The sequence below is a fragment of the Hemicordylus capensis genome, chromosome 6 (assembly GCF_027244095.1).
Source record: "Hemicordylus capensis ecotype Gifberg chromosome 6, rHemCap1.1.pri, whole genome shotgun sequence".
Classification (NCBI taxonomy): domain Eukaryota; kingdom Metazoa; phylum Chordata; class Lepidosauria; order Squamata; family Cordylidae; genus Hemicordylus; species Hemicordylus capensis.
In genome coordinates, this window is record NC_069662.1 from 51764013 (window position 1) to 51788077 (window position 24065).

Below are 24065 nucleotides of genomic sequence, written 5' to 3' on the forward strand. Positions count from 1 at the left end.
AATCAGGGTGGAGGACATCATTACAAACTATGCCCTTGAGCTATCCCTATATGTCCCTACATCTGTAGCAAATTTGGTTGAAATCGGCTAAGTGGTTCACAAGTTAACCCAGTTATGCCTCAAAGGTTCATGTGTCCACCATCTTGTGGTCACGTGGGGTAGCTGGCATAATCACAAACTATGCCATTGAGGTTTTCCTATGTGTCCCTACAACTGTACCAAATTTGGTTCATATTAGTTCAGGCATTGCCAAGTTGATGGGGGGGGGGCAAGAACACACATACACACAGACCCAGGTGATCTCTTCAGAATATACTTCAGGATATAAAGTTACTTCCTCAACATTGCTTTCACTTCTGGTTTTCCAATATACTTTATAGCATGGGGCAGCCCCACCTACAATGCAACAGATATGCCTGTTTCTTTTTTTAAAGTCTGTCTTGAATTGTATTTATTAATATGAAGTTTCAGACACCAACAGTAGTTTAGGGAAGTAAAAACAGGTTACAGTCCAGGTTCTGTGAGGGAAGGGAAAGTTGTCCATTCAGTTGGGATAGAGACAGGCTGAAGAATGGAGAGTGTTCCTAGAATATAGGGAAACTAAGGGAAAGCGAGTCCAGAGGCAAGAGGGGTACAGAGTAGACAACAGACCGAGAAAGAGGGACTTAAACGGGCCGATATAGAAGTATTCCCTATGGGAAGAGGCTCTGCCCATGTGGTGAGGGTCAAATGGAAACAGTCACCCATGTGCTATTGGAATGTTTGTTCTATAGAGACCTGCGCTGGGATCTCATTTACCCTTTGATAGCTAAATGCCCAGGTCTTGATTCTCCTCAGATGACTGACAGGCTGTTGGAAGGAAGTAATTCCTGCGCCACCAGACAGGTAGCTAAATTTTGTAGTGCAGCCCTCCGTTTGTGGAAGAGCTTAATACCGTATTTTACGGACTATAAGACGCTACGGACTATAAGACGCACCTTAATTTTAATCCAGTTTTTCAGAGTTTTAACATATTAAACTGTTAAAACATATAAGACGCGCCTGAATTTTGGCGGATATTTTTCAAGGAAAAAAGTGAGTCTTATAGTCCATAAAATACGGTAATGGGAAAATAGGCGATGGATTTAAGGCCAGAGCAACTTGTAGCCATAATGTGGCTAGCTGCAGGTGGGCACGCAGGTACTGGTATCACCTGTATATCAGCAGTAAATCTAATGACAATATTTTCCAGAGCTCCTGAATTGTTTAACCCCTCTCAGATTTAGGAGTCGAGAAGGCAACTGGTTGAGTTTTGATTTGTGTGTAATAGCCTCATAAGTAGGAAATACTGCTGCCTCCTTTATCTCCAATTATTTTAGTAGTATTTTCAGTACCTTGATCTAAGCTGAGGAGGACTTTTTAAAATTTATTTGGTGTTATTGTTTGCAATAGAAGTTTGATTATCTTCTCTTTTACATTTGTCTTAACCTCATGCTGGTCGCTGACCGAAATAAAGAGATTGAGGAACTTAAAGAGCAAGCACAGAATGCTTGCTTTAAGGGCAAAGAAGATACAGAACTCAGGCAAGAAAAGCTTTTTAAGAGAGATTAAAAAACAATTTACAACTTTGCAGCACTTGAGGTCATGAGGGGTTCTATGCTATGGGGAAGGCAGGAAAGAAGGATGCTAAGAGGCTGGTCAAGAGACAAAGCTGCTAAACAAAGTGAGACAAAGTATACAGCGGCCTGAACAGCAGGGACCTGAGGAAAAAATAGGTGGTGCAGACATGGAACTAAAAAAAGTGCCAATTTGAGAACTGCACAGTACATTGCGACATTCTCTTGAGGTTCTGTAAATTGCTCAGAAAGTAGAAGAGACACAAAAGGGAGGCTAGAAGTACTGGCACAGTGGGCCACGGTGTCAAGAGGGTTTAGAGTCTAGGGTTGAGAACCTCAGAGTCTAGGTTCCGAGTCTAGACCTTCACGTGGGAATTCTGCCTGTTGTGGCTCCTATTGTCACTGCTACATCGTGACCTGCCCACTTGAAGAGGCCAAGAAGGAGCACAGGAGGATGCCCACTGGCTTTTGATGTCACCAACCAGTTATTTCACTTCAGGCTTCTAGTGCTTTGTTCCTTTCCTTGGGGCAGATATTATCCTACCACCTCTTCCAAGCACACAGAAGCCTAGTCACTGCTCACCCTGCCTTGCCTTGGTTTTCTTATTCTCTACTGCCACATCCTGGTCACAAGCAGTATTTTAATAGCAACAGAAAAGGCCTGTGGCCATTCATTCTTTCAGGATGACATTTTTTGTTCGATTCCAGAGTCAAGACTGGAATCTATTAACAGGAGTGGTTCCTGAACAATGAAGTTTAAATTTGAGCAAATGAAGGTGAACTGTCAGTGGAATGCAAGTCACTTGAACTATGCAAAGTAGCAGAAGATTCTACCAACTGGCCAATGCTTTAAAAAAAAAAAGATTAGCGACATTTCCCCCAAACTCTGTTTTAAATAGATGTGTGGAGGCCTCATCTATTTGGATATAATATATATATTAGGGCTGGGCTATCGCAGCTAGGAGAAGCCCTGAAAACGCCACTCTCTCCCCTCAACCTGGGTTGGAAATTAAAGAACCCCCAACCACTGTACTGCCTGGGGTGCCCCAGGAATGGCATTGTTGGGGCTTCTGTCTCAATCCATGGAGTATCACTGATCTCACAACCATCCTGAAGAGCCATACCCAGACTTACATATCCCTCTGTAAAGATAGCGGGAAAGTGGTTTGATCAGCCAAAGAGCAGCTCTTACGAATCCTGACTTCTCACCAGTCAGTGAAAAGGAGCAAGAAAGGGGAGGGCTGCATGTATCCTGCAATCACACAGGAGCAAAGAATATGGTATTGGATGCAAAATTCAGCTTCCTGAGAAAATGATTTTTTAAAGCAAAGTTTCTAGGCCTAATGGTTAAACAAGAAATGCTTATAGAAGAGTGTGGGCAATGCCTGTTTAAGCCTCAGAAGACAAAGATATGGCAGAATAAGGTTATTGGTGGCCACCGACAGTGGTGGATGGTGGTGGTCAGTGCCCTAAATAGATCCTCACTTTTCCTCATAAAAAGCAAAATCAGGATAAATTATGTAAAAGAAAAGAAATAGTGCAAATCTGCTCAATTTGCATAATGTACAGGCTGCAGATTTCAGCTCTTCGTACTGCAGAATTTCGGTAACTTCTAAACTCATCCAAAAAAATTTTTTAGTTAATTCATTGTTGCTACGACACAGCCCTGACTAGGATTTTCCTTTGATTCCCAGGTGCATCCTGCAGTGGCTCACTGCTGTTTGGACTGCCATCTATTCCCAGCCATGCTAACAGCTTATTCAAGTGGCCAACATATATCTGGTGCATGCACAGTAGTTATTAAATTTTGCCCCAGCTTGGCCCACTCACCCAACCAGCATCTCTGAGCCTTCCAAGCATGGAGAACAAACGAACGAGAACCAGAAAGCAAGCCAACATTCAAGTGAACAACTGAGAACCAGAACGAAAGCTCCTGCTGGATACTTTGGCATAATCCTGCTTCCCCTCGGCCTGCAGTGAAAGACAGGAAGGGGAGCCAGGCAGAACTCCTACCCTGCTACAAAGATATGGTAGGATGAGGATATTTCCCCTCCCAATGGTCCATCATCCTTGTGGGAAGAACCAGGAGAAGGAAGCTGGATTAGTTCCCATCCTGCAGGGGATCTCAAAGGAGTCCTTGTCCTCTCCCAAGGGCATGCCTGAGCTGCTTATACTTCCCTTTAGTTTGGGATATATAGCAACTTGCCCCTTTTCAGCTTCCTGAAAAGGCTTCTGGAAAGTTCTAAGGTGAAACTACGTGTCACAGTGGTTTGCTGGGTTTTTCCCTTCCTGCAACCCCTCCTGGCTGCTCCCCAGCCTGGCGCCTTTGCTGTCTCCAACTCCAGCCGGGGGGGGGGGGCATGTGGGGAGAGGAAAACTTCAGCAACCCCTCTTGTCCACCACTCCTTTGCTAGACATCACCTCCGTTCCCCACTTCCCTGCTACCTGGTAATTCAAAAAACCCATCTGCTCGCATCCCATGTGGTTCCACCTTTATGGCTGATCAACTTCAAGCCGCACCTGCTATCTCTACATGCTATTAAAAGGAAGTGTACATCAGAATGTTGGGCAGGAGCCAGACTAAGTTTTTCATGTCTAAGTCTACTGAAATTAATGGAACTTAAGCAAGGCATTACGAACTTATCTTACTTATTTCAAAGATATGCAAGTCTTTGCCCATTAATGGCTGGCAGAGACTGCCCTTTCTGTTCAGGCTTTTGACCAATGAGCTGTCACTTGGTCTTAAGTTTTTAGCTGCATTTGTTCTGTTTTTATTCAATTGTTTTTATCTTGCTGCTAAGCACCCTGAGGTTTTGGACGAAGGGCGTTTTATAATATAAACAAAAAACAAACAAACTACCCTGGGGAAAATCCCATGGAGTCGAGGTTGTTTGGTAGGTTCAAAAGGAAATCGAGCATGTTTTTCAGTCCAACTTAAAGTGCCTGGACTACATTTATACGCTATGTAGCATCTAGAGGAGGACTGATGGATAACATATACAGATCTGCATTTATTGAATTAAGCAAATGCAGATTGCCTGAGGGAGAATTTGTAACATGGAATAGGGTAACATGAATGGTAAAGGAAGGAGTTGTTAAAGTGCTGCTGAATATAGCAAAGAGGCACCTTTTAAAATTGGTGATTCTCTTTATTTAGGAGGGGAGGGCAACTTGCCCTATCCATCCCCAGCACAGCATCCCTCCGGTGGTTGTTGCTGGTGTTTACCTTATTTTTATTTTTATTTTTTTAGATTGTGAGCCCTTTGGGGAACCATCTTATTTATATCTATGTAAACCGCTCTGGGAACTTTTGTTGAAAAGCGGTATACAAACATTCACCATATTCATTGTATTATTTGCCCAAGTGGTACAGTATTATCCACAGACTGGTAACATTTTGAAATTAATTAATTCATTATAGTAGAACTGAAAATTTAAAGTGGCTGACCCCAAAAGTACATTGCCTTGCCTGGTGAAGCCAGTTGATGACTGAGCACTGTAGCTTCATTTTTGCCGGTTTGAATCTCTGGTGATGCTCTTGCTGCCACAGGGAAGGGGGAGGTTGCATCTCTTATGATGAAGGGCTATAGCTTAGTGGTAGAGCCTGTGCTTTGCATGGCAAAGGCCCCAGGTCGTCAATCTCCAGTTAAAAGAATCTCGAATAGGATGACAGGGAAAGACCTCTACCTGGTGACAGTGGTGGCCACTGTCATCAGCTGAAGTAGACAGTGCTGGACAAGGTGGACCAATGGTCTGATTCAGTATCAGGCAGCTTTGTATGTTCAAAATATACACATGGGCCAAATACAGTATCTCTTCCTTAATCAGCTACAGAGTAGTTGGCTGCTGCTGTCTTCTGCTGTGGCGGGGGAGCATTTATCTCCAAAAGAATTAGAAACAGGAGAGAAAATATGGTACGTCAATGGCAGAAGCCTTTGCTGCTACAGAAGGACTGGCCACCCTTTTGCTAGCTGCAGTATCCCTTCTTCTGCACAGCTATTACATGTACAGCAGCCCTGTCATTCTCCTTCACAGCTAGCAACCCTCCCTTTTCTGTTCACCCTTGCCATGATTTCTCTGGTTGGGGGAGGGGGGGAGAAAGACACCTAACTCTCCTCCAAAAAAGAATGTGGTAACTGATCAGGATGCAACCTAGTTCTGGGTCCTGAACCATTTGAAGACCAGTAGTTTGATATATTGGTTAGGAACCAGGGTTAAAATTTCAAATTAATGAAGTTTTCATTTACATGTATCATATTTGTTTATTCATGTATGCAGCTAATTATTTGGAACAGTAATACATCAGTTGAAAATTAAGAGCAGAAAAACGTGCCATTTGAAAATAAAGCCCAGGTTTATGAAAGACATAGATAACAGACAGGGGTGGGAGGGCAGTAGTCTTTAGAATGAGGTCTTCCTGTTCTTAAGAAGAGTTAAAATGAATTCCATGTAACAAGGGAAAAAGAGAATACACGGGCTTGTAATTTAGCCACACACCTAAAGGCCTTTGGTGACTAAGAACTTTGTGGTCTAGTGACTTTTGCAGATTTACTGGCAAGGCTGATACACACTGCTTGGAATACACAACTCTTTCTCACTACCACACTTACCAATGAGAGTGAGGGAGGAGCTCTCAGCCTTTTCAAATGCAACTTGACTGTTCCCAACCACAAGACCAACGTCAATCTGTGTATGGAAGCAAATAAAATCCACAATTAAAGCCCTGAAAGATGCTGATAGACATTCATTCTCTCAGTAATCTCCAGGAGTATAAAAGGAGTTTCACTTTTATAATAAAACATTTTCCATAGCAGCAAGAATCTCCTAGAAGCAGAATATGAAGTCATAACAACACAACTGGCATTCAGCCTCTTGACAATATTCTTAGCAACATATGTCAAAAAGACTTTTCCCCATCAAGATCAGCTCAATCTGTGAAAACTGGGGAAGAGAACCCTGGAATCCAGGACTGCAAAAAGGAAGTCAGCTGCCCAGAGCTGCTGAAATGCAAAATTGAGCGAAGAAAGGGACATAACACTGTTTCACTCAAATTAGGACAGCACCAGCATGAGAGGGGGCTTTATAAAATAAAGTATAAAGTATGCAATATCTACACTGGTTTAACACATACATTTACAAAGGGTGGGGGAGAGAAGAATGGGCACTGGTTAACTAGGGGCTACTTAAGAACATAAGAAGAGCCTTGCTAGATCAGGCCCAAGACCTCTCTAGTCCAGCACCTTATTTTCACAGTGGCCCACCAGATGCCCTGAGAGAGCCACACAACCAAGAGATGAAGGCATCCCCCTCCCCCGCTATTCCTTCCCTGCAACTGGTATTCAGAGGCATCCTGCTGTTGAACATGGAGGAAGCCTACAGCCATCAGGACTAGTAGTCATTGATTACCTGTCCTCCCTGAACTTGTCTAAGCCCCACTTAAAGCCACCCAAGCTGGTGGCCACCACCACATCCCATGGCAGAGAATTCCATATATTAATTATATACTATGTGAAACAGTAGCCACCTAAGGGTACAGCGGGAAAGTAACTTGTCTAGGGAGTAAGAGGTTGCTGGTTCGAATCTCTGCTGGTATGTTTCCAAGACTATGGGAAACACCTATATCGGGCAGCAGCGATATAGGAAGATGCTGAAAGGCATCCTCTCACACTGTGAGGAAGGAGGCAAAGGTAAACCCCTCCTGTATTCTACCAAATACAACCACAGGGCTCTGTGGGTGCCCGGAGTAAACACTGACTCAACCGCAAAACTTTACTTTATGTGAAACAGTACTTTCCTTTGTCAGTCCTAAATCTCCTGGCAATCAGTTTGCCAGGCTGATTGCACATACTTTTCAGAGGGACACTCCCAACACATTTGTGAAACCTTTGACATCACACCTCACTCACAAACTATGGGCATTACAGCCCCTCATTTTTTCTCCTGCTCCCACCTTTCTCTTCCCCCCTCCCCCCACTTCCTTTGCTCATCTTTCTTCTTCCTTCATAGGGTGGCTTTAATTCTTAGCATGACAACTTTGGTGGAGGTTAGACTGTAAGATTATCCTAGCCTGCTGCCCTGGGGAGGAACGAGTATTTTAGCGAGTCTGTATATTTTGCATCATGAGGAATGTAATTCATTCAGAATTTAATAAAAACTGTACTTCTTCCTCACTTAAAGAATATAGCATCAAGTGATGATTTGAATGAGTGAATAAGCCAACACAGATCAGAACCTCTGTATCAATTTCTGTAAAATGATCCCTAGCAATCAGGGATCAGGCCTAAGAACCAACCAGCCCAGCATCATAAGAACAGCCCTGCTGTATAATGCCCATCCAGTCCAACATCCTGTTTCACATAGTGGCCCACCAGATGCCTCTATGAAGCCCACAGGCAAGAGGTGAGGACATGCCCTCTCTCCTGCTGTTGCTCCCCCTGCAACTGGTATTTAGATGCATCTTGCCTCTGAGGCTGGAAGTGGCCTAAAGCCACCAGACTAGTAGCCCTTGATAGAGCTGTCCTCCATGAATTTGTCTAAGCCCATTTCAAACAGCCAACAAGCAGATGCCTTTGGGAAAACCACAGACAGAGTACTGCCTCAAAGACACTGCTATTCAAGGGAGTCCATTCACACATCCAGCTACCAGGCATCAAATGATGTACATAAATACAGCCTGAAAATCATGGAGAGCTATGATGAAAGATGGCTCATACCTTCTGTTTTTTGCCTGAGGCAGGCTCTCCTTTGAGGATGCTGGGATCCATGGCTTCAATGTCCTTGACCAAGAGGCCAAAAAGTTTGTCATTGAAGTTAAACACAAACTGTAAGGGGGAAAGTGTTAAAAACAAACAAAAACAAAAATTATTAAAATCCTGCCATGCACTTTTGTTGCTAGAATGGCTAGACAAGTGACGCTGCAATCTGAAATCAGGCAAGCCACATTTTTATATCAAGGGCATATAAAACTTAAGGTTCAAGACCTCAACTTGTCTGCATACTTTGGGGCAGAAGTACATGCAGCACAAGACACTGGGCTGCTGCTTAAAGTGGTATTCCCATGACAAGTTATCCTCCAAAACATCCAAGATCATATGCTCTACAGTCATCATTTTGCACACTTCCTAGGATGGGGAGGCATGGTGTTGCTCTCCCCCTGCTAAATCATTGGCTGCCACTGGTCAAGGCAGGAAAACACGTCTGATGATATTGCAACACAGGGGTCATGACACTGTATGTTACAGGGAGGGAAACACATGACAAGAACTTAGGAAGTGGTTTAGGCCTGCCTGTTCTGGATGGGGTTACACTCCCCCTGAAAGATCAGGCATGTAAGCTTGGGAGTATTTCTGGACTCAAACCTCTCCCTGATATCTCAGGTTGAGACAGTGGCCAAGAGCACATTTTATCAGCTTTGGCTGATACCTCAGCTACATCCATTTCTCAAGACAAACTAACTTAAAATAGTGGTGCATAAGTTTATAACATCCAGGCTTGAATACTGTAATGAGCTCTATGTTGGGCTGCTTAGTATGTCGTTAGGAAACTGCAACTGGTGCAGAATGCAAGAGCCAGGTTGGTCCCCATGGCCACCTGTAGAAACCACGTTACTCCTATTTTAAAAGAACTACACTGGCTGCCAATTAGTTTACAGGCAAAATACCAAGTGCAGGTTGTTACCGATAAAACCCTGAACGACTTGGGCCCAGGGTATTTAAGAGAGCACCTTCTTCTTCATGAACCCCACCGCCTATTAAGATCATCAAGGGAAGTCTGGGTGCGGTTGCCACCAGCTCGCTTGGTGGTGACCCCAAACTGGGTTTTCTCTAGGGTTGCCCCAAGTCTCTGGAACACACTACCACATGACATCAGAGTCTCCCCATCTCTATTTTTAAATGACTTTTGAAAACACACCTGTTTAGCAGGCTTTCAGTTTATGTTTTAAAGTTTTATTTATGGTAATTATAATCTGTCTTATATAATTTTTAGATTTTACTTGCTGTTTGAATGGTAACCCTACCTGAGATTTTATATAGGGCAGTATATAAATGTGACAAAAACAAATCAAATATGCTACTTTCAGCAGCCTGTATGTCATGTGTAACATTTCACTCCACCCATAGCTGTATATCACCTGCATCCACTTGGGACTTACACACCATTGTGGCCAACTTCTTAATCCTAGTGGTTTTTAGGATATAATGAGAGTATCCTCTTCACTGTATCCCTCGTGCACCAAGTCTGAATGCCAACAGCACATCTCTTGGTGTAGTTCTTGAGAGCGTGCATAGCAGAGTGGATAAGAAACTGAGCTACAACTGACTAAGTCCTTTGTTCACATCTAACTTCTGCCATGAACACAACAGGTGGCCTTAGGCAAGCCACCATCTCTCACCATCAGTTCCCCTCACACGGGAATATTCTGAAATACTGGCCTGGTATAATGAATGTCAAGCATTTTATACACTCTGGAACCCAGCAGACTGCTGACCCACCCACACTGCAGGCCATATCCTGAGCTCACTGGATTCCTAAGATATTCTACACCCACTGCTCTCCTGCTACATGTCTGCCTCCCCTACCATTCATTATACTAATTTTCCTCTCCCATCTCCAGCCTATACTCTGCGTAAGGCAGCTTTATACATTTCATATTCATCGGCTAGCACATGAGTTGCAGTAGCACATGGAAAGGAAATTACACTCCCCAGACCAATTAAGATTCTATTATCTTTCATTGGTCTTGAGAGTGCAACTTCCCTTCCATGTGCTACTGCAACCAATGTGCTAGCCAACGCGTATGGAATGTATGAAGCTGCCTTCTCCAAGTCAGACCATTGGCTCTCTGTCTCCTCTGACATCTGACCATGAAAAGCCTGTATTGCAAATGCATCCTCAAAAGGTTGCAGTATACAAAACATTTACTAACCACCTGCCCACACAATTATATTTGTCATTTGTGGCCTAGAAGGAAAAGCATGCCAACTTTTGTAAAAATTCACTACCTGGTGGCAATTCTTAATTGTCACAAGGAACCAGAAGGGTAACTTTTTGCAAGGCTGGTATCTTGCGAAACTGTTCGCATCACTGGTTTAAACTAGTCTTTACAGAATAGAAATAGTAGCATTGCTAAGCAAGGAACACACAAAGGAAAACAAACCTGCTGCCCAACTGTGAATGCCTGGTTGTTGAAATGCTGGATGAACTCTCCCGCCATTTTGTCGGAGTCATAAGGGTTGGAGTCAACATTCTTCTTCTGTAGAAAGTCTATTTCGATGGTCATAGTACCAATGCACTGCTTGGTCTTATCAAAGTTATACAAGGAAACTGAAAGGGCGGCGGGGGGAGAAACACAAAGACATTGTAGTGAACTGCTGCAGGATTCTAGCTCAAACCATTCCCAGCCATCCACTTAAGAACCATGTCCTCAAAGAAAATACAAAGCATCTTTAGGAAGTGCTTAAATTTTGGATTTTACTCTTCAGTCTAGTTTTTCCCCTCTTCTCTCCATATCTATGTGACTTTAAAGCTTAAATGCCTCTTGAGTTAAAAAAAAAATCAATACATCACCCCCAGCATTCCTTGCACTGGTCCTGTTAATATGATTCACTTAAGAACCTAAGAACAGCCCAGCTGGATCAGGCCCATGGCCCATCTAGTCCAGCATACTGTTTCACACAGTGGTCCACCAGATGCCACTGGGAACCAACAGGCAGGAGTTGAGGGCATGCTCTCTCTCCTGCTGTCACTCCCCTGCGTTGTGCCAACATAGCTCGAAGAATCATCTGACGAGTAAAAATTATCTGGCTGGTAACCTGAACTGATGTTTCTTGACCCCTTGCTGCTACTGCAATAGATGCATTTGTTTTTAAAGTGTCATGACACTCACAAGATTCCTCCTTGCTTTTTCTGTACAGACTACCCCTCGCATTACACATCAGATAAAGTGGCCCACAAAATGTTTGTTTGTCTTTAAGATGCCACAAGACAAAACTGCTTTCATTGCAATTTGACTAATATGGCTATACCACCTGGGATTTGCTCTACACAACACTAAGGTAAGTCTTGAAAAATCCCACGTGCCAAGGTGCCATGGCACCTAGAAATTAAATTATGGTGCCCAGACTAGGCTATTTTAAGATAGAATTACCTAAAAATATTTCATTTGTCCCACGCAGCCCTGTTTCTGTTTTAAGTATGTTACATTTAAAGGGGATAAAGTGATGCCCATTTACCCTTCCCCTACACAACTGTCCATCACTAAGTTCTGTAATTTTGTCAAGTGTCCATTGGCTGGTTCCTAATCCAAAGAAAATTGGTCAAGGCTTCCCTTCTTCAGGCGAAGAGTGCTTTCCCCAGAGTCTAGACCATCTGAAATCTATTTTTTTTCAACTCAAGGTTGCAACACTAGTTGCTCTCTCTGAACAGAACCTAACCAAGGAAGGGAGAGATGCAAAATACAAGGGGAGCTAAGCAGCTGTGTTTTAAAGGGTACCATTCAAACTTGGAGTTCTCCATGCACAGCAAATATTAGCATTATATTAGGTCCACATCTTGAAATTCCAGCCCTCCTTTCAGACCTGCTCACTCACCAGTTCAAAGAATGCTATTAAAGAGTTGTGGATTCCAGCTAAAGCAGTTTCTAATGTGGTTTGTTTTAGACACAAAGAAGGATGCTGCCTCCCACCGCTCCCCTTGCTTTCAAACCACACAAGAAAGCAAAAATCCACAAGCCATTTCTAAACCTCATCTGCCCAGCATGTCTTGAAGATCTTACTCCAGAACCGAGTCCTTGGAGCCTCCCAAAAGAATTCAACCCTCACCAGTTTACTTGGCCCCAAGGAAGGAATAAAAGATTCATCACAACACGCAAAACGCAACTGGCCACTTTCCAGAAGCAAACTGCAAAGTCAAAGGAAAGTGTTGATGCAGCCTTCCGAAAGGAAGTCAGAATGCGGAATAACCTCCAAGCGGCTCAAGACACCCCCTCTAGAACTGCTAGAGATACCAGTGTCTGGTGGCGCTTTCGAAAACAAAATTTCAAGTATTCTTTTCATCCTCTGTCAAAGAAAGATCAAAGTTGCCAAATCAAAAACCCGAAGAACCACATGTTGAAAAAGAGAACTAAAGGCTATAAGTAGTTCAAGAATGGCCTTTTAAAGAACAAAACACCAAATTTGTTTCCTGCAAGCAGGTAAGAAGTTGAAGATCCATGGGTCTGCCGTATTTTTTCCTCTCTCAGGTTGGGAGAGAAACCATCCACCATGTTCTCATTCTTCTTCCGAGGAAACTTCAACTTGTATAAGCTTGTCTGCACAGCTAGAGCATCCTTACGCACATCAATTCTACCTTCCACAGGTGGGGTTTTATTTTATACTAGCAAAATGGCTGCCAATGGGGTAGGGACTGCAGTGGTAAGAGGAGGGCCTGAATATTGCACAGGCCCCTAAATGGGTAGAGTGTGTCCCCAAGCATACACACACACGATCATTTGGTCAGTGATGCCAATGCTCCTACTGCAATAGTGAACTCAAATTTAGTCAATTTGCTTTTCCATAATAAGTGGATGGCAGCCATTCAAATATAAAGAGGTGCACTAGGGAGCACTATTGAGATACAACTGTCCCTGATGACTTCAGTGTTTGGTGGGAAAGGCAGGTTTGTCCTCTATTGTGTCCAACTGTGGTGCTTTTTACTTTTGTCCCGCAGAATTCAGTGGGAGTCTCTGAGAACTGAGATAGCCCTAGATTTCATTTCTTGAAAACACCAAAGTGCAAGCAGAAACTGATTTTATACATATAAAAGTATGGAACCACAACAAAACTTTGCACTACATTCCTGGTATACATGTGTTGCCAGAAAAAGAAATTAGCAACAAAGACAGGAGTCTCTGCTCCAACTCGGGTCTTGCTTAATGTGCAATTTTAATTTTTTCTGTTTTATGAGTGGTTTTTTGGGTGGGGGGAGAATGGGGGAGCACTAGTGCTCAGTCCCAGCTCCTTTTCATCCAGCCCTAAAGCTTCAAGAGTTAATATTAAGGATGATGACTTCGATTTTGTGGGTTTCAGCTACAAAGTGGGCTAAGGCACATTTCTTTTGCTAAGTTCTGTTATGGCTATCTGAACCTCCAAGGTGTTCCCATAAAGCTGGGAGCTGTGAAGAAATACCCTCAAAACTTGCCCGCCAGCACCTGGGAGGACAGTATGTCATAACACCAAGATATTAACTATGTCAAACTCCTTTTCCCTTCAGAAACAAAACAGGGTTACCTGACTGGTGAGGGAGGCACAGAATTTAATCATTTTCTTTTGTGAAGACTGCTTTGCCCCTTGGAAGCCGTGGAGGTGACTGTCTTGAGGAAGCATTATTCAAGCTGAAACATTTCCCACTCTTTTTACTGAAGTCCTTCCCTCACTTCTAGCCACTGAATTTTATTAGCTGCAGCCACTTCTTAACTGTCTGAGCTGATGAACATTCTATCCCATTGACTAACATGGGGGCAGTTTGTGGGGAAAGATTTCCCCACTTCAGATTTTTGTAAAACTGACATATCTGCAGGACACCTCCCACTTGCCCACTGGCGCTCTGGTTCTCCGTTCACAAGGATTATAACGTTTCCAGCTCTCAGGCTTTAGAGGTAGCCTCCTGGCTGAAGTACGAGAGGGAATAATATTGCGTCCATCTCCAATTAGTCCTTCATGTACATTTCATAAGCATCTGATTTGCAGGGAAAGGTTTTCATGCTGCCTATAGTGGATTCACTTCCCGAGAAAGTTCCCCAAACAGAATATCTTCGAGTAGAAAGCCAACACACTCATTGTTCCACACCCACCTCCCTCCTGTTATCTGGAATGTCCACATTACATGTTAAGGCCAACCTCCTGCTGCTTTCCCACCCACCCCTCCTCCCAGTTCCAATTATTAGATGCATCATAACATCAATCTAGGTTGTTTTGTTCTCCTATTGAAAGAGACAGGGGATTAAGCGATAAACCGAAGATGCTTTTTATGCCATTACCGCAGTACGTTATGGTATCACTAATAACTGCATAGTTTTGTCTAAATCACCAGTGCGGATTTGAAATGACTACCTGAAGTGCTGTTTGTTTCTGTCTCTCACAGCTGAGCAACATATAAAAGACACCTCCCACTTCTCCCCACTAACCTGAAGAATTTTATCAGCTGCAGTCTCTGAAGTGCCAGGCACAAATACTGACTTTGTAAAAACACAGAAGAGGTTTCCTCAGAAAAGGAATAACTTTGGTCAGTACTGGCAAGGGGAGGGGCCATATAGCTCAGCAGTGGAGCAAAGTTCTGGGTTCAGTCCTTGGCATCACCAGTGAAGGAATCTTAAAACAGCAGAGCTGGGAAAGAGTCTGTTTTACCAGAGACCTTGGAAAGTCACCACCAGTCAGAGTAGATGGAGAGACCAATGAATGAACAGGGTAATAAATTTTATCTTCTTCCAGCACCCTGGACAGCGCACTACATAAACTGACACCATATTAGGGATGTACAGCAAGTTTTGAGCTGGAAACATTCTGACTTGAAACGAGCTGTTTTGAGCTTGAAACGTTCCGATCTGGAAAGAGGTCATTCTGTTCCAAGTGTCCCGAGTGCTATTTTGGAGGTGTGTTTTTCCCTTGCCCTGTTTTTTAGTTTTGTTTTTTATACTGCCCCAAACTTAAATCTCTTGGCGGTTTACAACAAAAAAATGACAACAGTTTTGGCACTGGCTTGCAATATCCTTGCTTCTTAGTTGGCTTATCATACACATCAACTTGATTCGAATGACAACAAGCCAACCAAGAAGCAAGGAGATTGCAAGCCAATCGGAAGCCAGTGCCAGAACCAGTCAGCAAGGGAAAAACACGCCTCCAAAATGGCACTCGGAACACTTGAAATTTCCCAAGCTTGTTTTGTCAGAACCACCAGCTCAACCAGTTGTTCCGATGGAATGTTCTGGGCACTTGTGTTCCATATTGAGCTTAGAGTGGAACGCAAATCCTATTCTGTGCACATTGCTACACCATATGTTTTGGAGGAAAGGTTAGGGGAGGGAATCACGAAAGCCAAGGTTTGTCAACAGTCTCCAAAGCAGCATTACCCATGATGCTTTTCCATAGGAATAAACCTGTGCACAGATCCCCTACACCCAAAGATTACACACATCTATGTCACTACACAGACATGCAGAAAGCCATAATTGGCCATGGCTTCCCAGCATGAGTACAGCAAGCACTGTTATGCCCTGCATGTGGGTTTCAAGCTTATTCATACATGAAGTGTTTACCATGCATTTCTGCACTTGATCATTTATTTTTAGTAACTTCATCCAACTGGTTCTCTTACTTGTTTCTTTGGCATTATCCTATGTCGGGCAGGATCCAGACTAAGTAACAATGATTTCATTGGGACTTACTCATGACTAATTTTCCTGGATCCTGTCCACTAACAACATTCGATTACATTTTTTTATCTCTGATCTCTTCCTTTTCTAATAGCTCTGCTTGTTTGTTGTAAACTCACTTCCTTAAGCTTAACTAAACTAAAAGTGAATTTCTTATTTTTCCTCCTGTTGCTTCATTATCTTCTCAGAATATAGATGTTTTGTTTTAATCTTTTCCTCCTCATATTTCTTCTACTGCTGAAAGCTCTTGCTATCAACTTTTTAATCCAAGACATATCATTTGCTATGGTTTTGGCTCAAATTTATTCCTTGATTTTCTCCCATCTGGATTATTGTACTTCTGTATTTGCTGGTTTACCTTTGTCTCATCATCAGCCTTTTATTTCAGTTCTTCATTCTTTGCTCAATTTATTTATTTTGATTGTATGATCATTTTTCTCCGTAATTAGTTTCTTTAGCCATTACCCTATCATTTTCAAATTTAACATTTTGTTCTTAACTTCTAAATGCATGTGTTTGCTGGCTCCTTTATATATTTCTTCTTGGTTCATTATATTTCCCTCCTTTTTTTCTGAAAAAACTATAGCTTTGACCCAATTTTCTGACTGCTCTCTATGCCTGATCCTGGTTAAATGCTGTTAACTGTAATGGTTTGACTAGGATCGCCCAGAAATTCCAGGTTCTCAATACATGCTCCATGGAAGCACACAGGGCTTAGAGATCCCGGCTAACTCTTTAACCACACTCCTCATTGTCATGAGAACATGGTCTTAGTCATTTCCCTAATTATATTATTTTTTATTCCTCTTTCATTGTTCTTAGCTTCTTCCTCTCCCCCCCCCCTTTTGTGCCTTGCTGTTTTTTCAAAAATTGTTCTTCTACAGCATCTAGTTACTAGTGGGTGCCATCTAGTGGGCAGCATCTAGTGAGCATACTGAAGGCTTCTGGGAGCTGCATCTTTTTTTTGCACCAAATCTTGAGAGCTACGAGAGTGAAGTAGCTGCTTGGGGAAGCAGAGCCCATCACAAAATAGCAGTTTGTACAAGGTTTTACACAGAATAAGGGATTTTAACATCAAAACCTCTGATTTTATAGAGAAGGTTGCTTCTGGACAGGAGGGGAGCAAGAGAGGCTGCTTTGTAGGAGAAGAAACTAGAGAGAAACTATTAAAATTAGCACAGTCATGCCCCCACTCAGCCAGCCAATCAGATTTGCAATACTGGCAGAAAGAGAAGGGTTGGAGAAGCAAGTCCAAACACCTGGAGAACTACTTCAGATAAACCCAGGAACTACCAGTAGCTTCTGAGCTACTTAAGCCTGCCCCTGTTAGAGGCGCTTCACTAGGATATTGATGCAACCAAGATTCAATGCAGCACTGTTCAGCTTTTGCTTCCATCAGCATACATGGCCATTTTACCATCTATCTGGTTTCTGGTCTGGAGTGCTTTCTGATCACTCTAGTCTGGGCAACATCAGACAGGGAGAAAAGGAAGGAGGCAGACAAGTGATCTCAGGTTAAGGGGAGTCACCCTCTAGCATAAGAAGAGGGTGGTGGGATCATTCCAGAAGTCAGACAATGAACAAACTGATAGGAAATACTTACCATCTATTTCTTGCCCAATAGAAAGTCCAGCCCATTTCCTCTGAAAGGAAAAGAAATGAAATTGGAATATTGAACATTGCAATATTCCAAACATTCTTCATGACAACAGAAAGAAAGAGCCTAAATTGGTGTTAAATAAGCTTTTGGGCACACTTGCTACCACTCACATCCAAGTACAATTTTATGTCACTCTCAGATATAGCATAGTCCATATGAGAGCTGGTGCAACAGGGTGGCTTCAACACCAAGCAACAGTTGGCAAGTCCCTGTTTTAAACCTTGCCATCTCTCCGCTGCCCCACCTGCAACATGGGGATAATAATATTGACCAGCCTTACAGGGATTTGTATAGATTACACCACGATAATGTGAGTGAAATGCTCTGAACACTGAGAAGCACTATATAAACACTCGTCTGCCTCAAGCTGCTTTCTTGTTTCCTGTGCCTGAGTCCTTTTTCGTCTCTCATCCACTGAACAGGAAGCAGCATGAAGCAGACAGGAGAGTAGGCCTAACATGATGGCACCGCCACACCAATTCAACTGAGCTTGGGCATTCAAGTCTGTAACTTGCATTATGCTACTCATCTGTTGCATTGGTTTCTGTACCTTAAGGTTCCCTTATTATCCTTTAAGTCAGAGGTTCTCAACCTTGGGTCCCCAGATGTTGATGGACTTCAACTCCCATAATCCCCAATCCAAGGCTATTGAGGCTGGAGATTATGGGAGTTGAAGTCCTATAACATCTGGGGACCCAAGGTTGAGAATCTCTGCTTTAAGTGGACTTGGTCCCAGCACCAGCTCAAATGAGGGTGCCACCAGCCACACCCCTGACACCAGCATCAGTGGTCAGCGCCAATTCCGCTTCCCTCACGTGAAGCTCTCCGGCTGCTTAACCTTCTGGGCAGCCACGTTTTTAAAACCCAGGATTGGTTTCAAAGCGATCTCTAATGTAACCGTGCAGCTGCCCAGGAGGTTAGGCAGCTGGAGAGCCCCATGCAAGGGAGGCGACAGAGAGAGCAAGGCACTTCCTCTCTCACTCTTCCCCTAGCCTATGCCTTCCACCTACAGGCACCCCTCTAACTAGATGGACACCTATAGGTGGAGGGCATGCAAGGATGGGGGAGAAGAAAGTGAGAGAGAAAGTGCCCAGCTCCACTGCTTCTGTCCCCTCCCTCCCAGCTTCCCTCACACATGGATCTCCCAGCTGCCTAACATTCTGACTTCCAGTATAATAGAAACTGATCTCCAGTATAATAGCCCTGTTGCCCAGAAGGTTAAGCAGCTGAGGGATGACCCCAAGGGAAGTAAGGACAGCAAAAAGCTGGGGACTGGCAGGTGAGCTGACAAAGGCGGGTGGTGGGGCAAGATGCCTGCGCTTGCCACCTCAACGTGCAGGTGCCACCTGTGGCCATCGCCTCACCTCACTGGTGAGCTGCCCCTGCTTGGTCCTTTTGCACCTCATCCTTCATTGAGTCTGACCATTTTTCCTCTCAAGTTCTGCATTTCTCCGCTGCTTCTTTCTTGCTTTCTAAACTACAAATTCATCTCTTTTAGTCTGGCGCATTTTCTCTCCATGTCCTTCCTTCTTGAACATTTTGACTCCTGAAATCCAATCTGTCCTATCCTCCTCAATTTTTATTAAGCATCTCTAAACTCATTTGCTGCAATTAGCCATTAACATTACACGATTTTCCTTCTCTCTCTCTCTCTTTTTTTAATACTTGTGGTCAGGACCTCATTCTTTTTGAAGTTTATACAGTGCCTAGTTATGCTGGAAACATAATATTTTTCAGAAATTAAATAATGTAAATAATACATTTCTAGCCCAACTCACCTGTAGCTCAGAGTTAGTAATACTAATTTAATTATTTCTTATTTTGAGAAGCTATCATTCTTATTCCCTTTCTAGAGACAGAGGATCAGAGGTTTTCCACATGACTGCCAAGGAGTCCATGGACTGAAGCAGATTTTGCACCACGTTTCCTGACAAATACAGTTTATTTTAAACAAAGCAAAAACTGGAGAGAAAATCCTATTTTACCATGTATAGCTTCACAGCCCTTCAGGCCATTTCCTCTCATTGGAAGAGAAAAACCCCATTCCACAATCCACTCTGCAAGCTGTGCTGTTATTCGTTCACAGGTTCAAAGTGTTTCTGGCACTGCAGGAGGCTCAGGGAAGCCACGAAGACTAATTACACATTGCAAAGTGTTGCTACTAAATATCCAGCAGTGGTGTTACATTTGACAGATTTCTGCACCGGGATTTGCAAGTATTAGATCATCAAGAAAAGATTACCTTTTTCCATTTAACAGCTGAAACCCAATCCCTTCTAACTGGGCAAGCAGGCACCTTTTAAAGTAGTGGCTTACTTATATTCAACTGAAGGAGAGAAACTGAAACTATTCATTCCAGTGGTTATTGCTTGGGTCGCCTTTGTGTGTGTGCGGCGTTTTTTTAATTGAGAGTTCTTTGGGGACAAGGAACCATTTCCTATTCATTTTGCTATGTTAACTGGTTTGAGTAATCGTTGCTGTTGATAAGCAGCATATAAAAATGGGTATATCTTGCATCACTACTGTTTCTCCAAAACGAATATATCCCACACTGCATGTGTCAGGGAATCCAAGTGGCAGACCAACACCACAGCTGGTACAACTGTATCACTGCTGCCTGTACTGTGGCTGACGACAACATTTATCCTTTTTAAAGTACAGGAGACTATTCATATTGCTCTGCTGCCAAGCAATTCCATTTTCTGCACACCACATATAAATAAAAGGCCTTGCTCAGCTAGGCCAAGGTCCTTCTAGTCCATTTCTATGTCTCCAAGAGTGATCAGACAAAAACCCCATTACCTTAATCCAGAGATTTTGTACATATTCTGAAAACAGTAACTTCTAGAAACAAAACCCTTTCACTTTTGGCCCAACAAGGAAAGGAAAATCAAAGCCATACCTGTGGTAAACTGAAAGCAATAGTGCCTGGAACAACCGATGTATAGGTCCTCAGTGTAAAAATATATTTGTGGGTTGGTGAGGTCCTTACAATGACATGCCTGCAAAGGGCGTGGGGGTGGGGGTGGGGGAGGAGATAGAAAACAGGATGAATGTAACTCCAAAATCTGAGTTGCCCTTTCTGTGAAAATGCAGATCTAGCAAGACAAAGGCTCAAACTGTAGTTTACAGCATAAACTCTACGCAGTGAAGATGCTTTCTCCTGCTTTCCCACCCCCCTAGCCCTGGGCAGAGAAAAGCACATAGCAAAGGGCTACTTAGCCCTTTCTTTTTCAGTCCTTTTCCAGCTCAAAATCACACTTCCCATGCTGCCTTTTTAACCAAAGGTAGATACAAGGAAGATAAAGATCCCAATATCTCCTCCACTCACCACACAAACAGACACATGTATGTGAAAAAGCAGCTTGAAGAGGGCAGCTTCAGACTGAATAGAAACCTAAGTGCAAAGAGTCGCTTCCTGCTTGCCCTAGGCTGCTTAGGGTTAAAAAGAATGTACACAGGAAGTCTAGACAGGTAGCTTTCTATAGTCAAATATCAACTGCAGGGTGTTTTGTTTTGTTTGTTTGTTTATTTAGCTTTAGTCTGTAGTAAAATACAATTTTAACTTTATCCTTTACAATTACAGAGAAAAATCTGGAAGTATGGAAGTAGATAACAAGGAAGCCACAGGCTGGTTTTTCACAGAGGTGTTTCAACCGAGTCACAAGGCAGCATGCCAAAAATAGTGTTCTCTCACCCACATACAAAGAAAGTAGAGTTGCCTGTTCCTTACATTGGTTATCATGGGAACATCTCCCGCTATCTCCCCCGCTCTCGAATACAGCAATCACATATTGAGGATAAGCAAAACCCATCCAAGGAGTCATTACAAAAGAGAACACTGAGTACAACATGTAATCAGCACTAACATTTTACTAATATAACAAATGTAGTTATATAACCAGTGGGTGTTCTATTGTCCCAGTCAACAACTCACTGTAGCCACAGGCCACTTTGCAGAAGAAGTGAAAGAGCAGTTCTTGTCCTTCAGTTCCCTACTGCTCCCCAGGTGAACCTCTCATCAGCACACACCCACACCCCATGTGACAGGCAGCAGGGGACAGAGGTGGCTCGGAAAATATGCAAAGCTGTGGCCAAGACAGAGAAAGCAGTGGCAGGCAAAGGAAGCAGCTGAGGCCCAGAGGACATTCCTCAAGTGGTGGGATATTGCCTCAGGCTATGTTATAGAACCCCACTACAAAGCAGTGGTTTTGTGCCTTTAAGGAAACTCCTTCTATAATCATTAGTCCACCAAGAAACCCCTGCACACTGGAGAGGATTCTGAGGCATGGTCCAGACCAGTGGTTCCCAATCGAGGTTCCTCCAGATGTTGCTGAACTACAACCCCCATCACCCCCAGCCTCAATAAAGTGTAGCTGGAAATGATGGGACATTCCCAGCAACATCTGGAGAATGCTGGTTGGGAATTACCCGTCTAGAATGTACATACAATTACATGCAAGGTGACTGCCAGGCGGGCTTCACCACTGCCTTACATTAATAGGAACACACTCAAAACTGCCCTACAGTTGCATGTTGTAGGGTAAGATTGGCAGGCAAGCTTTTTCTCAAGGAAGTTGTTCTTCCAATAATTATCTTCTCATTAAGGCATTCAGAGTAAGGCTTCTGAGGAACCCCAAGGTTCAGTTCCCCAGAACACAGTTTGAAAAAATTACTTTTAACATATCTATATTGCTTTTCCACTGAGAAGCAATTTTCAAGGCACTTACAGCTGTATATTTCCAAAAATAAACACTTTTGAACATTTCACATGCACACCATAAATAAAAGCAACAGTGAAATGCAATGCCACTAAAATAGATAGATAGATAGATATTATTGTTATTATCTATATATTTAATTCTCTTGTGGCCGACCGCATAGGGAGCTGAGTGGGGGGGTGTCTGGTTGCCTGCTGGAACTCTCCGAGGTACGGCAAGAGTTCCAACCATTGCCTTGGGAGGGAACGGCAGCCAGGGAGGCAGGCCCGGGAAAGAGGAGGAAGAAGCAGAACTGAAAGGGAATCTGCAGAGTCAGGGGAAAGGAGGAAGAAAGGAGGAAACCAGAACAATTGCCTTGGGAAGAAACAGCATCGAACACAGCGAGACTGGGGCAGAAGGAGCAGTGGGGAGAGGAGTAGGTAGGTGAGAAAGAATGGTGACCGGGTGGGTGGGCGGGAAATCAATAATGGCGGCAGTGGCGAGAAAGCAGAGGAGAGGCTGGGGCACAAGGGGGCGGGGGGAGGAGAGGCTGGGGCACAAGGGGGCAGGGGGAGGAGAGGCTGCTGCCTCACAGATGCTCTATGTAGGATCAGCTAGTTAGTGTTAGTAGAAGTAGTAGTAGTAGTAGTAGTAGTAGTAGTAGTAGTAGTACCACCACCGTATTTTACGGACTATAAGACGCACTTTTTTCCTCGAAAAATATCCGCCAAAATTCAGGTGCGTCTTATACTCGTAACTGCGTCTTATACTCGTAAGCCTGCCCAACAGGTTCGAGGATGGGGGATATCCCCCGGCAAAGCCTGTACCGATGCTAAAGGAGGAGGTTGGGGGCGACCCTCTATTAACCCCGTGCCGCCTGGGGACTGCCGCTCCAGCTCACCCTCCGCCGCTTGGGCCGTGGACTCCTCCTCCTCCCCCGACGAGCTGGTGGCCTCCGAGGATCGTGCCGCCGCAAAAGGTTCCAGCACCTGGGCCCTCCTGTGCTGCCACTGGGCCCTCGCCTGGTCTGCTTCGGCCTCGAAGGCCGAGTCAAAATGGCGGCCATCACTGTGCGCGCCCGCACACGCCGCGGTGGCCCTTCTTTGAGGCACCAGCTCCTGCAGTGGGGAGCGTCGCCGTGGATGGCCCTTTGCCCGGGGGGGGGGTGGTCCTGGGCGCAGCTGAGGCATGCTTGGTGGCAGCTGCGCTCGCAGCGGAGCGGTTCGCTTTCGCCATTTGCGCCCTCGCTTTCTCCGTTCTGGGCCTAAGGCCCTGCAAACAAGGCACTCTGCTCTGCTCCATGGCAGAAGGAGGGAAAGGACAGAGCGGGGGGCTTGGAGGGGAGATGGAGGCGAGAGGAGAAGGAAAGCTTGAAAACGGAAGAGGTTGTTTTTTTTTAATAGGGTCAGAAGCGAGGTTGAAGAGAAAACAAGGAGTGGAGTAGGAGCAATTGAAAGAGGACTTAACAGTTTAATATGTTAAAACTCTGAAAAACTGGATTAAAATTAAGGTGTGTCTTATAGTCCATAAAATATGGTATATCCTCAAAAAAGCTAAAAAGACTACAGAAATTAAGAACTTTCAAGTCCAGCTGACCAGCAGGCCTCCTTGGGGAGAAATTGCAGTGCTGCAGCCCTGCTCCGCACACTTACTGACAAAACGTCCCATGGATTCAGGATCCATAGCCAGGTCTCATCTGCAGG

At 43.9% G+C, this 24065-nt stretch overlaps 1 protein-coding gene across 2 annotated transcripts in view; it reads right to left on the reverse strand.

Moving 5' to 3' along the window:
- The window catches only part of NSF (N-ethylmaleimide sensitive factor, vesicle fusing ATPase), a 95341-nt gene that overhangs the window by 54520 nt on the left and 16756 nt on the right, over positions 1–24065 (reverse strand). For both annotated transcript variants that reach the window (XM_053266111.1, XM_053266112.1), the window contains exons 3-7: positions 20565–20664; positions 17606–17645; positions 10753–10919; positions 8309–8416; positions 6206–6281 (exon numbers count right to left, since the gene is read on the reverse strand). In XM_053266111.1, the coding sequence (XP_053122086.1) occupies positions 6206–6281; positions 8309–8416; positions 10753–10919; positions 17606–17645; positions 20565–20664 (491 nt within the window). The remainder of the gene's footprint in view (positions 1–6205; positions 6282–8308; positions 8417–10752; positions 10920–17605; positions 17646–20564; positions 20665–24065) is intronic.